Raw genomic sequence first — 15,892 nt, forward strand, 5'->3', positions numbered from 1 at the left:
GGCATTTGCAATTAATTTTTTTAAACACAAAAAATAATTGTTGACATTAGGCTTGGATAAATATATAAGGAAACATTGCAAATGCGGCTTCAAGAAACACTGAGAGCTACATACGAATATCGAGAGCGAAGTGCTCTTTCTCTTCTGCTTTATCTATAAACACGAGATAAAAACGATGTGCATATCTGATCAAGATGTAAACACATCCGTATATGCCACATCGTCTTTCGACGCAAAATTTGTTGCTCGATTGAGCACTCAATGGCATGCAATTGATACAAAAAGAAACTTACGTCATCGAATCACGGTTCAACATACGAGCAGTCTTAAATAACGAATTCCATTCTTTCATCGTATCATTTTGTCCTTTGGCATCCAATTCGCACAGCAATTGAGAATGGTCTAAAGAATGTAATGCAGACACACTGCCATGGATCGATTGGGACATCCTGGTGAATAATGCGTGTTACAAAATTGTACGTTAATTAGAAACGAAAATGGCAACCTGTCCAGAGAGTCAACGCTGCTGTTGTAATCATAATCCATCATAAGATCATCGGAAGCGATAGATTCACACGGAGACAGAGTGTCTAATGATTCAGTTCGCGAGAGAAGTGATTGGCGTGGTTTGATCTGTGGTGCATATGAATTATTGTTGTGGACCTTGGATGCTTGAGAATGTATTTTTGATGCGCACGATCCTTTCTCCGTTAGTGTTGGCGTGTCGGTGAGTGAAAACAGTTGCGGATTGGATGCCTCAACTTCTAAAAAAAATCGAATTTTTGTGTCAAAAGATCTTTTTGTTTAAATAATCGAAAATATTACCGCGTTTGTCCGAGAAACACAGCGCTGGCTGATCGGCAATCTCATCGTCAATCAGAAAATCACGTCCAACATCTCCGTCCGACAGTGACAGTGAATTCGACGCATGTGTTGGGCTCACCGGTGATAATGGGCAACTGATATCCAAAATGGGCAACTCGTCGAGGATATCCTTTTCCTTGATCGAATCGTTGATCTTCTTCTTATTCTTTTTCGTCATTATTTCATCGGAATCACAGCTGCTCATCAAGCTATCAATTGGTGACGTTTCATCATCGATCAGATCGTCACCGGCCGCTTCTGTTATTTGCGCAAACTTCATGTCCTCGATAGCGACCGCCAACTCTTCGTTTATGTTATTTTTGAATGTGTGTTGCAGTATGCCCGTGTCGATTTTCAGCGAGGTAGGTGGTGAAATCGAGGCTGTGCAGAACAACAAAGCACAATTTAGTTTCAGTTCTTCAATACAGTTACTAGCAATCTACTCAGAGCACCGATTGCAACAGCTGTTTTTATACATTCATATTTCATCGGTTTGTACTCGTCACATTAGTTCGCTTATCTAGAGTTCAACCATAAAATGTAAACAAATAATAGCTTCGTAGCATAGTCAGCTGTTGTAAACGATGACTGTCGCATTTCCTTTCCGTTTTTATGAGTGATGACAACGCACTTCAAGCAAAAGTGATCATAGGCACGGCTATTTTGTACGAAGTGGTTTTTTACAGTGTTAACAGTTTCGTGACACAATGTCAAGTTTCAGTACCCTATTTAGAGTACCACTCATGTTTGAAGTGCGTTGGTGAGACTAAAAAATTAAAATTTTTAGAAACGGCTTGTATGACAGCAACGAAAATAAACGATACGGTTAGACTATAGTGTTCTGTCTTGTTGCACAAAACGTATAAAACGTTGAAGTACAAGATTTTGTATCAATCCCTAACTAGACAACACTTAAAAGAATGTCAATACATTTGCCGTTTATAAATCGTTTAATTTACTTCTCAGTTAAACAAGAACGAAAAGGAAGACCGATGCTAACACACACAAAACAAGTTCATTGCAGTGTCGACAATGTCACAAAATACTTACAGCTCAATGTCTTGTCCAATGCCATTCCCATGCTCGTATCCTCTTCTCGTAAATCGACACTTAACGTCTTGCAATCACTGTCCTTGTTATTCACAGATTCACTACTACTAACACTTATGCTACTACAGTCCTTAATTGCCATACTTTCACCAGCATTGCACCATGACGCTCGCGAACTAGCCGGCGACGAGGTCTTGCTCGACGGCGAATATTCTTTAAACGTACTGTTTCTGGCACCTTTCTCAGTCATCGAATTATCGCGATAAAGCTTTTCCTCCTCAATACTTTCCACATTAAGTGATGTCAGCGATGACTTTCTGAATGACAAATTTATTCCGTCGGTGCATGATTCGGATGGCGATTCATCGTTGCGATGTAGTCCACTTATCGGTGCCGGCTGACTGTTGCTACTGAAACAGCTCGGCAATTTTGGTAGAGACAATGGCACAACATTCTCATCCATTAAATCGTCATCGAGATCGCGCACCTCAAATTTATGCCGTCCGTTGATGACCATTTCCAGGTTTCGTGGCCGGCTACGATTTCGTTTCGGTGAAACATGACCCAAACTGTCCATGCCAGATAGGCCGGAATCACTGGATATATCACGTCCGGCAAAAAATCCACGACGAGTTGTATTAGCTGCATGTTTAGCCACTTTTGTGTCCATTACATTTCGTGATGCCAAACTGATTGGTACTGGATATTGAGGTTGTGGTAGACTCGATGTGTGTAAGGTAAATTTAGAAACGAATTCAGCGGGCTTTGGAGTCGGTCGAACACTGCAATAAAACGGTCGATGAAAAAGACTCAAAGAGTGAAAATTCAAAACTTTCCACTTACATCTCATTGGTGTGCATTCCCGTATTGACAATAGTTAACTGTTGCCTGCCATTCGGTGGTTTATTTGTGTAGTCGAGAACGTTTGCACTCTTCGTTTGATGCTGATGCATTGCTGGCATATTTTTATTCTTAGATTGATGTTGCTGTTGTTGTTGTTGTTGTAGATGTTGATAAGTGATATTGACTGTCGTTGATGTTGAACACGCATTTATTTTCGGATTGTCACGATTGACAGCGCCTCGCGATGCTTGTTTGTTGTTCGCTTGATTTGCACTCGTTGAACGAAATGGACTGCACTCACTTTTTGAACGAGGTTTCACTGTTCGCACAATTTTTTTTAGAAATTATAAATGCGTCCCATTGCGGTGCATATATTTTACTCGCAACTTACTTGTGAAATTGTTGTTGGGAGCAGTGTCACAATTTGTAATTTTTGGATTGAGTCCCGTAGAAGCGGGTCGAACGACATTTGCTTGTCTAAAACCAAAACGTATGCTTCGGTACGGTGCACCAGTCGACTCTTTTCTCGGTGGTGTCAATCTAGGAGTCGTTCGTCCAGATTCTCTATCACTAAGTACATCCACGCCTCCTGGAAACATTTTTCTTGGGTCAGTAAAACAAAAGTTACAATTCGCAAGAATGATAGCAATCCATACCTCGATTTCCATTATCATCACCACAGTCATTGTCCGTATTTATCGGTCCAAATTGTTCTTCCTGAGACAATTTTTCCGACGCTTTGATCGAATTGCCATTCTTTTTGCTGGTTGTGTAGATTTTCTTTTTGAATCCGAATGACATCGCTGTTCCTTTTGTCTCCGGACCCAGCTTTTTAGCAGATTTTTTGCTTTCTGATTGACCCTATTTACGAAATGTTACAAATTAAAACTAGTTGTATAAACGACGGCAGAACACGACACTCTGTTTCGACAACAAAAAACAATATTTTAAAGGAGTCTCTCTATCTACAACACTACTAAATTGCTTATCACTCGAGTATGGCTCACATGTTTCTGAATTTGTGATCGATTTATGCGCATTGTGTATTGTTTGTCATTTAATAGATATTATATCCACTGGACCATTACAAACAGGGTCATTACTTGGATATATTGTTTATGGATGTGTGTGTGTTTAACCGATTTCCTATTTATGATATTGACGACACAATAGTTATTTATGAAACAAGCATCGTATGAATGCATTTTATCACCAGAGGCGAAACCGAGGTTGCCAAGACATCGTGTGCGATGTGCAACGTTTTATGCAACGAAGAAAATCAAACAAATATCATAGAAAATCGAAGGGTGACGTAACTATCACGTGCCTTTTATCGATAAAAACCCTTGCAAATTCTTAATCGCACTAGTGCGGTAAAATACGTTCATAAGGCATTCTACACAAGCGGCGTATCTTGTAAATATCATCACTGAGTTACATAAAAGAATGAAATTCAAAGTCACCACAAATAAAATTTCATCTTCTTGTGGCTTCTTAAACCAATTCGTACCACATACAAGGTCATAAACGTCATTAACGTACAATATACTTTACTTATACGTAAGTAAGGTAACATGTAACATATACTAACACTATCAACGCATGTGCAAAGAAACCAGCATGAAAAGATGAAAACATTATTTGCGAACACTTCGATAGTCTGCGAGAATGAGCAATTAAAATTGAATTAGGTGACTTAAGCCGGCTTTATCTATTTTGCAACTTCCTTAATTTGCTATTAGTCCTATAACAACTAAATGTGCTCTTCTATCTTGTTCATTTAGATTGTAAAAGTATGGAAGTATGACAAGGACTGTATGTATGATATGAATCGACTGGTCATTTATTATCGATATAGAAAAATGTTTTTATTTGAAATTTTATTTTCACTGTTGCTTTAAGAGGGTACTGGAAATTGCGTTTTCTGTGTGAGCTTGTCATGCCGAAGGCGAGGTCTAAGACTAGACAACACTTGAACCGATTTCACCATTTTTTTAAATTTTCATTCAACATTTTTTCTTATTGATTTGTTCTACACTCGCGGAATTTTGAAAAACGACACATTTTCTGTTTCTCTGTTTTACTTGAGTTTCTGATTTGTTCATATAAAAATGCATGCAAAATTTACAAAAATTTACAAAAAAAGAAAATGTATCGGTTTTCAAAATTCCACGAGTGTAAGATTTTACATCCATTGATACACAGACCTATGTTCATATTTTAATAAACGTTTATAGCGTTCACCTTAGAAATTTAATGTAGCAGTAAAAGAACTAATAGATTTAACCTGTCACATACGGCTATTCATGTGTTATCGATAACGACAACAAAAATAATGAGAAGCTCTGGATAATATGGTCTTTTAAGTAGTAAAATGTATGTTAAAAAAATTGAAGTGCAAGATTTGAAATCAACCGATTGAAAATACTTTTATTGATGGAAGTAATAGACAGGTTAATGATTGTCGTACGTGAAAGCTTAAGGAGAAGTTTGATGGGTCTAATCGACACTTTATGACATTAGAGTTGCTATTTTTAATGTTATCTAAAAAAGTAGTCGAGGTATTGTTTTTAACCTCACCATGTCTCAAGAAGACCCCATACCCTGAAGAGCATTATGTAGACAAATCCAGAAGCACAACTCTTTCCATTTCATTTTCATTAGCATATCCATCATAGGCTGTGTGACAGTCTGGCATACACATTCTATCGTCATAAATATTAAAAGTTGACTCTATGGCATGTCACATGTCATAGAGTCAAGTTTTAATATTTATGACGATAGAATGTGTTTGCCAGACTGTCACATGCCGCATCGGGCCTATGGCCGGCTAAAATAAAACTAAAATTAAAGAGAAACGCTAATCTGTCTCATAAAAACCTACAGCAATTTCTATTTATAATTAAAACCGAATTCGTAATTAATTGTTCATTTCATAGTCATGGATTTAACAAATGCCTTGTAATGCCATGCCACCCAAAGATAATATATGTTTTGATTGTACCGGTCTCATCACAGATACTTTTTTGTTAATACCAAATAACACAATAAAAAGCACAACCAAAATGTGCATAGTTTTTCAAATTAATTTACCGTGGATTTATAATGCCTGTAATAGTCTTCTTTTTTCATTTCACTAAAGTTCAAAGCAATTTATGTAGCAAAGGTATACTTTCATTTGAATGAACATAATGTTATTGTTTTCTACACAAAATCTGAATAAAAATTTTCTAAATGTTCGAATTACGGCATTGCGAAGTCGTGGGGCTTAGCTATATTGTATTGAATGTGATCTCTGTGTAGATACAGCCATTCCTATACAAATATCGTTGTTGAAGCACATCTTAATTTCTATGGGATATTTGATTCGAAATATTCATTACGTAAAAGACAGTCCAATGGAGTCCATTCATATGGAATCAACTAACACAAAATTAATAAAGTCATGTCCTAATATCAAATTCATTATGACTGCGCCAAAAAATCACACTCTGATTCCAATCGGCTTTTATGCTACAAAAGCTACATAAGTACTTGCTCTGCATGATACAGTTGTTTACCGAATTAATAAAGTTGAATGTACTCAAATTAAAATTTGGATTATTTATAGGTCCATGAAATTATGGGTTTAGCGATCATTTGTGTGAGTGATCTTTTCGGGCCATGATTGGTATTTATACCTATACATATACACAGAGTATGCATTATATAGATCTATATTGTTAAGCTAACAACATTTTTTGGGGCACACGATACGATATTGCGATTTAATTTTAATTAAGATGAAGTAGAGTGAACTTGTAAATGGAATTGTTAACGAGGCGAATAATATGTTGGAAAGGAAATTTCTTCGTTTCAAATTTTGATGAATATGACTCGCTTTTCAAAAATAATTTAAATTGACTCTTTTATGTACAGTTTTCAGAGCAATTAAAAACTCTTTCGGAAGAGGCGATTGTAAAAGTGTTCACATGACCGTCTCATTATTTACGAATTAAAGAATTCGGAACCTCATCTGAAACGAGATACAAATGAGCCTGAAACTGTGGAACGGATTTTAGAAATACAAGCAAGTATAGTAAGAATTATCAAATCTATTACTTCTATTACTTTAAAATTAAATTTTTTTGGAAAATCTATTACTTCTTTAGTTTTATCATACATTTTGCTATATAGAACCACATAAGTCAAGGCAAATCGTTTGTTTTTGTCATCAGCATCGATAACATATAACAGATTCACAGTGACCGCAAGTGAACGGTCTAGTCTGCGATTTATCGGATGATTCGTGTAGCAGAATTTTTCAAAAGAAATGTGATAATGAACAGTAGGAAATAAAAGCTTTCTGATCGTATCGCCACAACATGCCAACAGAACAAAAAGCAGTCGAATTAAATATTCAAAACGTTAATGAATTGAAAAATGGTAATGTTTCACAAACAGAGATAGAAATTCACATCATTTCACAGTTTTTCAAGTCAAATTAAACAGAATAGAAATGAACTGATTTTATGATGGAATGTTGGCTACATTCTGCAAATTGCTTCCGTTCATTCATTATGAGAAAAATAGAAACAAAAAAAAACTTGTTTCGTAAAAAGTGGTCTGTGCGGTGCTCTCTAGTTTTTCTGAGCGAAAGATTTTAATCGGATGTAACCGATTATAATGAAAGAAAAAAGATTTTACCATTTCATGGGTATAATACCATTATTGCAGCAATGATCAAATGACACAACTTCTATTCTACCATCATTAACGAATGCGAATTAAAAAAAAAATGCAAAAAAAGACAAAATGGAAGCAATCAAGAAAAACATTTTTTTGTTGCAAATTGTAAAATAGAAATCATGTAAGTTAAAAGTTACCATGTTTGTTGTTGTGTTTTCTGTTGTTGCGTCATCAATTGCATCAAAATCATCAAATGCAATTACATTTTGGCATTCATCCATATTGTATGAATGCCACTGATTTAACTGTAAATAATGTGCTGGTAAATTCGCTGATTTTCTTCAAGATTTATATGAAATGATCGAAGTTTAACGCGTTAATTGTAGACAACAACGACATTCAAAAGAGAAAAAAAAATTACGCGACGGATTTTCTATCGCATCGGCGAGACTTGAAACAGTTCATTATTGTTCTTCGATTTTCAACCAATACAAATGCGAAAATTGATTACAAATTACGTGCAAATGGTAATGTTACTGGCTGCACTTCGAAGGATTCTTATTTTTGGGCAAAACTATTATTATTTCAGCAGAATTTTCAATTATTCACACTTTTTCACTGGATAAGATAATTCTTAGTGATCCCTTTGGAGCTACTGCGTAAAAGCAATATACCAAAAAGCTAGGCCTTGAGTGAGTTGAATTGGGGAAGTGAAGACAGAGTGGTATTTAGGGGTTCGATCAATCCAATGACTACTTTTCTACTAAAAATTTCCACAAACGGACAGTTTTGTTCTAGAATCTTTTCACGATGAAATATAAAAGAAATAGTTTCGAGTCTTTAATTAACAATATCCGAACAAATTCGACAAAAAAAAGTTAGTAATTCATTACCAAATGCCGACAAGTCAAACTGCGTCGAATCAAGAAATCAACCCACACGAAAAACCACCCCTTACACATTAACGATCGATAACCATGCACACTGCACGTAGTGACATCTAGTATCTCATTCTCGGAAAAGCTTCGAAAGCAATTTTTCAACTATCTGCCGGTAAGAATATCCACTCGAGTATTTCAGTTTCTTTTACTGTTTGCGAGTTCAATGTCAATGTCACCTACAAAATATTCCCAGTCAACTGGTACATAAATCATAACTGAACACCTACAGCTATATTTGTTATTCCATTTATGCTAATCCCCATTCGTCATTATGTTATAGCTGGTTGTACGAAATATACAAAATATAGAAAAAAAAATTATCGCGTAGAACCTCAACAATTTGATTTATTTTCGAAATATTTATTTGAACATAACTGCTTAAAGTTAGTGAAACATTTGAGTATTATGGAAATTCGTTGAGTATTTGTTTTTCTACTGACATTTTAGCTGCTTTTGATTTCAAGAACTTTTCCCAACTAAGTAGGGGTATGTTTGACATGCAACTGAGCTGTAATGATTAGTTGATGTGATAAGGTAGTTTGCTTAAAGTTTTCGGAACATTTTAGGTGAACAAACGGAATTTATATTTGCATATTAGAGTTTGGAGGATATGTAGTCAATCAAAATTTATCTCAATCGGATAAATAATTGTTTGTAAGTTAAGTTAAGTTTAATTGAAGATAAAGAAGAGAAGAACGAAAAAAAAATTGTGAACATCGGAGAATTTGTAATTTTGAAAAGATGATGGAGGACATCTACAAAGGCAATTATTTAATGAAGAAGAAAAAAGAATGGGGCACGACATTGATTTAGGTATATTATACGGATGGTAATCAAAATTAATTTTCGCAGAATTTGTACGATAATTTATGGAAATACGTTTTTTTTACTTCGTGAAAGCGAAGAAAAATGACCTAATCATCCAATTTATGCCATTAAAACCATTCAATGGAAAATGCTGTTCGTAATGTCTCGTATTGTTCGCAAATATAATATTAGTGTATAAGCCAGGATATTATTGTTTCCCAAACAGTATATTTCAGGAACACTGTTGAATCAACACCTCTTATGTGTTACGTAACATTTTCGTGTCAGATTTTGCCAGCGGGGCTAAGTAGAACTCTTTTTTTATGGAAAACTCCTTTATTGTGTCGAAGTTAATACGTTGTAACAACGGAATATTAAGTGTACATATGTGTGTATGGTGTGTACATATAACTTAAGGATTGTATACGAACGGTATTTACATTCAAAATGGTATTTAGAAGACGATGGAAAATATTGGAAAAGTTTTTCATTTCAAGGTTATACATTTTCCGTTCAGTTTTTTTCTATATATTTTTTAGGTGATTCCTTTTCCTTATTGGTGCCTATACATAACTTACTCTGACTTTATATATATGTATGTATTAATATACGAGAGAGTATCTTATAAATTGGGCATATGTCTTTCGCTTTTGCCTATATTATTACGTAAAGAATAGCATGTCAGCATAAATATTTTTATATATGAAAGCACTGGGTAGAATGGGGATAACTTTTGCATGATTTTCACTTTGTCAAAGTTTCCTTTTTTTAACGGAGAGGTTTTCTTTAATGTTTTTTAATACTCATGTGAATACATATACAAGAAAATTGAACTTTTTTTTTGTCGTTAAGTAAAATTTTGTTTTTCAATTATGGTTGTGATTTGTTTTTGTTGTAATAATGGAACTTTTTTTTGGGTATATTTATTTTTGATTATGTATTGCTACAGCATGACAGGGAATTTTCTGCATTAAGTTACACAAAATGTGAAAGAAATAATTTCCGTTCATGGTATTCTTATCATGTCGAGATAGGCGGTGACGATAAGTTAAAATTTATTTCCAAAAACACAAATTTACCTCATTTTCGATCAATAGTACAAAACTACGTTCAGACACAGCAATACAATCCGAATTTCCCGACTCCCATCTTGAATTGGCTGTCTGCTTCGAAACACACTTTCCCATAGAATCGTTCTACGTCAAGTTAACTCGAAAAGTATGTGCGGAAAAAAATCTGAAAGGAAAAAGAAACATAATTTTTTAATCTTATGTTATACGCTTATATTATACATTTTATAGTAGAAAATCCAAGCATAGCAAAGAAGCAATGATAAGAAAAATGGTTTCGGAATGACTGTTATAAAACTACAAATCGTGAGAAGTCAGATATACACGTTATTAACCGAATCAAAGCGTATTATAGCAATAATGTTGTAAAATTGTAACGTGTTAATAATCACAACATACACATAATGGCCATAAAAAATGTAAAAAAAAAAAATTGTAGATGGTCTGGTCAGATATAAAAATGTTGAATTTAATCAATCGCAATTAAGTTATCATCACAATGGAATTAAGTTATTAAAGTTTGTCACGAAAGTCTACTTTCTTCGTCGATCGTTGTTATGTAAGTCCAAAGTTAATATTGAAAATAGGTCGATGAGTTGGTGCTCTGATCCATAGGCAGGTGAACGACCTCTCAAAAACCATGTGATATACATTTCAAGGTCCTTGAGGGCAGTGACATCAAACATTTCTAGTGTGAGTCTTGAGTCCTCCTGTACTATTTTTTTAAAATATGAATCATTCAAATGAACCGCCATCATGAGTGTCTTAATCGGTTATTTTAGAACTTTAACACATTTCACCTTTCTAAATGCTGTACATTCGTATATATATATATATCACAAGCGATGTGACGAGCCGTATTTTATATACGAACGAATTAAATGTGCAGACATCCTTTTATTATTCAAATTTCACTTCTGCCACTGATTTGGTTGCATTGATTAAGTTACGTACCACCATAATTTTCAGATTCTTAACCCAGTTACGCTGATTCCAGAACGTTACCACTTGAATATTATTACCTAAGTTGATAATGGAACAATAATATCTTATAATAAATGGAAATTCAGTGCTTACGTAACATATTAACATGTAACAAAGTGCTGGGCCAACAGCAATTTAATTATGTAAATTAATGCAAAAAGTATAGCTCTAAGAAACCTAAATGGTCTCTCGAACGTGAAGGGAGCGCGTATTATACAATATTTTCTCATGATTCTTTTGCACATTACGAACTTTTTTTTTACATAGGTTCATTGGTTTTTAATTGTTCATTGCAAACATTATGCCACATTAATGGAGCTGAAATGCAATTTAAAAACTTGTCATAAAATTTTATACGTCACTAAATTCGCATTTAATAATCGCAATTTGCAGGGAAAAAAAATAGTGTTCCCGTTCCCGTTGAAATGGATCATTGCATTTTACGAGTGTTTAATTGGCATCGAGCGACAAACACTTAAAAATGCTAACTAAGTTAGTTGCAAAAACTGAATAACAATTAGTGCATGGAAGCCCTTTTAATTTAATTTAATAAAAAGAAGCACCAGCAAATCAAGATAAAAGGGACATTGATATAAAATTGTTCTGCATATATAAACAGATTTAATCAAAACAGTAACTCAAATGGTAGGCCACAAGTTTGTGCCTGTTTACATATATTTCGCATAAAATTATTCACAAATTATCATATAGCTATGGTCATCAAACTTCGAAATTCGTACAATGTTGTGTTGCTTGTTTCATTTTTGGTCTTATCAGTAATACAACATCGCTGTAAATCTATTCCGTGGTCAAGCAATATACAATCAAACTCTTAATCTAAAAAAAATCGTAACGGTATGATACATTGATACAGTCTATATCTCTGTCTTAATGACATCGACTGGACAGGCTGACCTAAATTCAAAAAACTCCATAAATCGAAGTTTGTCCTCTAAGCTATTTCTCTGCTTTGAATCATCCCAAGCATTTGGTACACATCGTAACAATTTTCATTATCGCCTTATACAGCTTCACCACATCACCACAATCCTTATGCATGATCGGACCATAAAACGTATCCTTTCAATTGGTGATACCATACGATAAAACACAAAACAAATGGAAACACACACATTAAATGCGTTTTACTATGGTAAATACCTTTCAGCAATCTAGTCATTAATTTGGTACCGAATCCTATACCCAAGGCTAACACACATATATCTGTAGATAAAATTCAAACAATATTGGAAATTTACCCTAAATCTAATATAAGACAAGAGTGCGGCAATGCTCTTTACGTACGTGATGACTATGCTCATAAACATGCATCACAACGCAAATCTAATTTGATGCAATTGCGATAAGGTCAAAGGTTCACATAACATTTATATTTAGATTTGAAGTATGTGCATTGGATCTAATTTATATTATACTCGTTGGCTCTTTGCACCCATGGATTTCATGTACATAATTTTGTTTTGTATGGGTATTTTAAATGCACGTAATGTGGGAACGATGTAACATTTTCCATCCGATATTCTACAGCCAAAATCACAATACATGAATGAACAAAATTTTTACCTTCCGGGCATCAAATATACCAACCACATCTATTTACATTAACACCAAGGATCATGGCTGAACGGACAACATAACAAAAACCGACATTTTAGTCGTACAATATTTGGCAAAGAGTACACTATTTACCTAGAATTGTTACGTTCTCCACTTTATTTGTGGCAATTTATTTACACAGCTTTGAAGCTCACTGAATTGCCGTTTGGTTATTCAATGAAATAGGCTGAATTGCTATTGCTGGAGTACAATGTAATATTTATTCGTACGTCTACAATCCTGTGGTATTCTTGTTCCATTATACTTTGCTGTATCGTATACTACACTACAACAGTAATATTTAACATCTTATAAACAGCAAATGTAGCGCTACATTAAGTATTCAATCTGTTACTTCTTTCGTTTTAAGTATTACGTAATGTCAATACCAAATCTTGTACTTCAATAGCTGTCCTATACATACAAGCAAACTCTAGCTACAAATCATCATTGTTAGTAATAGATGATTAGCCGTTTATGAAGCTGTTACAGGCAATGACATAATAGTGGGATAGACAGGCCTTCTATGTAAATATTTTGTTCAAGCGCTGAAGCAAAAGAAAATACGAAATATTCAGTAGTGTGTGTGAGTACCTTAAATTTATGGTACTTACGTATTTTCGTACATATTTTGAAATGTGGGCGCGACAGTTTCACCAAATTGTCAAAATTAAGTGGAATGTGTAAGTGTGTGTGTCTCAAATGTATATTACACAAAGTTTACTTTTGCTTCACGATTTCGTCTACGTAATTCCTGTCTATCCCACTATTATGTCATTGGTTACAGGTCTGCCCTTCTGGCCAGACCTAATAGCAGTACTATTAATGGCAGTACCACATGGAAATGATTACTTGTTTGAAACGTTTAATTTTTCCAGTTGTGAGGGTTCCCACAGGAGTAATAGTATTATTTTATAATTTGGTTGAATATTAGAACTACACTGGGCACCCACTTTCTACTCGTTAAAATGTAAATGTACAATCAAGGACATAGTCTACTCATACATCAAAGATAACACAGTTCCAACAAAAAGTGCAACCGATTCAATGAAATCAACTCATTGTTTACCCTTAAGACGTTAAATCACCAGAGCTCTCTATAAACCACCTCAAAATGTCCGTAATCAATTTCATAATCGTTTCATAAGCGATTAGTCAATAATTAAAGTTTCGAAAATTCAGAATAATATGCCCCACATAATAGAACATGTTTCCGATTCTAGCATTAAAATTACGATAGCAAATTAAATCAAAAGTTAGCATTAGTTTATGAAAGAGTTTTAAATAATTCCATCAAAATATATCTCCAACTTTCATAATTATCAAAGTTTCAGGTTGTTTAGAAGCTGCTGTTCTGCAAACAAGAAAATGGTGAAGACACCAGATGGATTTTGCTGCTTTACTATTTTAAAAAGCATTAAGAAGCACTAAAAACCAAAAAAAGAACTTGAGCAGAATATGGGAAGCATTAATTCGCAATGCTCAATTAATTTCTCAACGTTACTCTTATGAAATGATTCAGAATTGAAAACTCTGATCCATACGTACACAATAGTATAATATATATCTCACAGAAACCGTCCACTATAACGCGAAGAAAGCGAACAGAGAAAATAAAAGGTTTTATTAAAGAAAAGAAAGAAAAAACCAAAACTTAATTTAAATGTAAAATTGTTCCTGTCACCATTTTGCACATACACCCACTTCCGCAAACTAATGACCGGGAATGACTGCATTTATATACAAAGAAGAAAAGAAAAATTTATGCTTAGAGTATAGTTAGTTGTATATCGGGTGAAAAACACTGAGACGTTTCGGCTTATAAATTAATAGTGTTACGCGAACAAGGTATGAATAAAAATAAACGAAATACGAAAAAAAATGGAAGGAAGGAAAAAGCTGTTGTATACGTTTTTAAAAGTAAAGCAATACTTACGGAACATAGAACTGCAGGCAATCATTTATGTTGAAGAAATTTGCATCTATAAACATAAGACGTACCGTTTTAATTAAATTTACTCTAACAATATAATGAAATTCGTTTAATGTTTTGTGTTATGCTATTTCTTCTAACAATTAGGCGTTGATTTTGCATACGACTGGCGATAGAAACGAAACGAAAAATGTTGAAAAATTGCTGATCTCACTTTTATTTAAATTAGAATAAGAACTCGGAACAAATTTAAACAAAAAAAAATTTATGAAAACAGGACGATTCTGCCAATAACATCTACTCGCTATATTGATTTATGAATACATACTCCCACATCCCCCTCTCTACAGTCATCTTTAAAAAAATAGCTTTTTTGCATGTGCAGAACAATACTCAATAATTTATTGTTGAAAGTTTTGTATGTATGTCTAACTATATCGAGTATAAAAATCAAAGCTAAAGTGAACCATTTCCTAATTCATTTTTTTTTTTCAATTCAACGAAGAGTCGGTCAATGTAAAATATTGCATTATGAACATAACATTACGTAGTCAAGATGGTCATAATATTTTGTGGGAGTTATTCAATGGTTGGCGAGAACAATTTATGTAATTTTTGCAAGATGTTTGCTATAGGCAAATTCAGGTTCCCGAATTTTCCAAAATTTACCAAAATTTTCGTTGAAATTTACCGAATATATCGGTAATTCGGTGATCCACTCATACAGAAAAAAAATTGCTTGCACTTGTTTATACGGGTTAAATAGGTACACGCGCGTGTAGTGGAAATTGGAAAACAAAATGTATTTGAGAGAAAACACTGTAAATTACTAACCCCTTGGTCTGAGCGTAGAACATAGCGTTCCGATTTATACAATTAATTTATAAAGCTAATGTTCTAGTGTTGACTGATTATTCAGAAAAACCAATTGAGTCAAGACTCTCTCTAGCAACCAAACTTCGTTTTGACACTGTCAAATAACCACTTTATTTCTTTGCTTGTAGAATGCATGCAGTGTTGACTAATTTTACATGTAAAATGCAAAGGTAGTTAGGTTTTTAGATCTCGTATTGATTGAGTTGATCTCCTTGAAAAGTCTGTCTTTCACGTCTTTA

The 15,892-nt window shown here is 34.0% G+C and overlaps 1 protein-coding gene across 16 annotated transcripts in view; it reads right to left on the reverse strand.

Annotated features, from left to right (window-relative positions):
- LOC119081072 (probable serine/threonine-protein kinase DDB_G0278845) overlaps positions 1–15,892 on the reverse strand; it is a 31,754-nt gene that overhangs the window by 14,244 nt on the left and 1,618 nt on the right. For 12 of the 16 annotated variants that reach the window (XM_037189803.1, XM_037189800.1, XM_037189799.1 and 9 more), the window contains exons 2-10: positions 14,781–14,826; positions 10,253–10,409; positions 3,414–3,618; positions 3,149–3,346; positions 2,758–3,076; positions 1,915–2,696; positions 826–1,245; positions 506–764; positions 294–449 (exon numbers count right to left, since the gene is read on the reverse strand). In XM_037189803.1, the coding sequence (XP_037045698.1) occupies positions 294–449; positions 506–764; positions 826–1,245; positions 1,915–2,696; positions 2,758–3,076; positions 3,149–3,346; positions 3,414–3,618; positions 10,253–10,360 (2,447 nt within the window). In that variant the 5' untranslated portion in view covers positions 10,361–10,409; positions 14,781–14,826. Of the gene's footprint in view, positions 1–293; positions 450–505; positions 765–825; positions 1,246–1,914; positions 2,697–2,757; positions 3,077–3,148; positions 3,347–3,413; positions 3,619–3,764; positions 3,890–7,622; positions 8,065–10,252; positions 10,410–14,780; positions 14,827–15,892 lie in introns of those variants that run through there. The other 4 variants (XM_037189798.1, XM_037189797.1, XM_037189801.1 and 1 more) reach the window with 4 other exon arrangements.

The sequence above is a fragment of the Bradysia coprophila genome, unplaced genomic scaffold (assembly GCF_014529535.1).
Source record: "Bradysia coprophila strain Holo2 unplaced genomic scaffold, BU_Bcop_v1 contig_350, whole genome shotgun sequence".
Taxonomy (NCBI): domain Eukaryota; kingdom Metazoa; phylum Arthropoda; class Insecta; order Diptera; family Sciaridae; genus Bradysia; species Bradysia coprophila.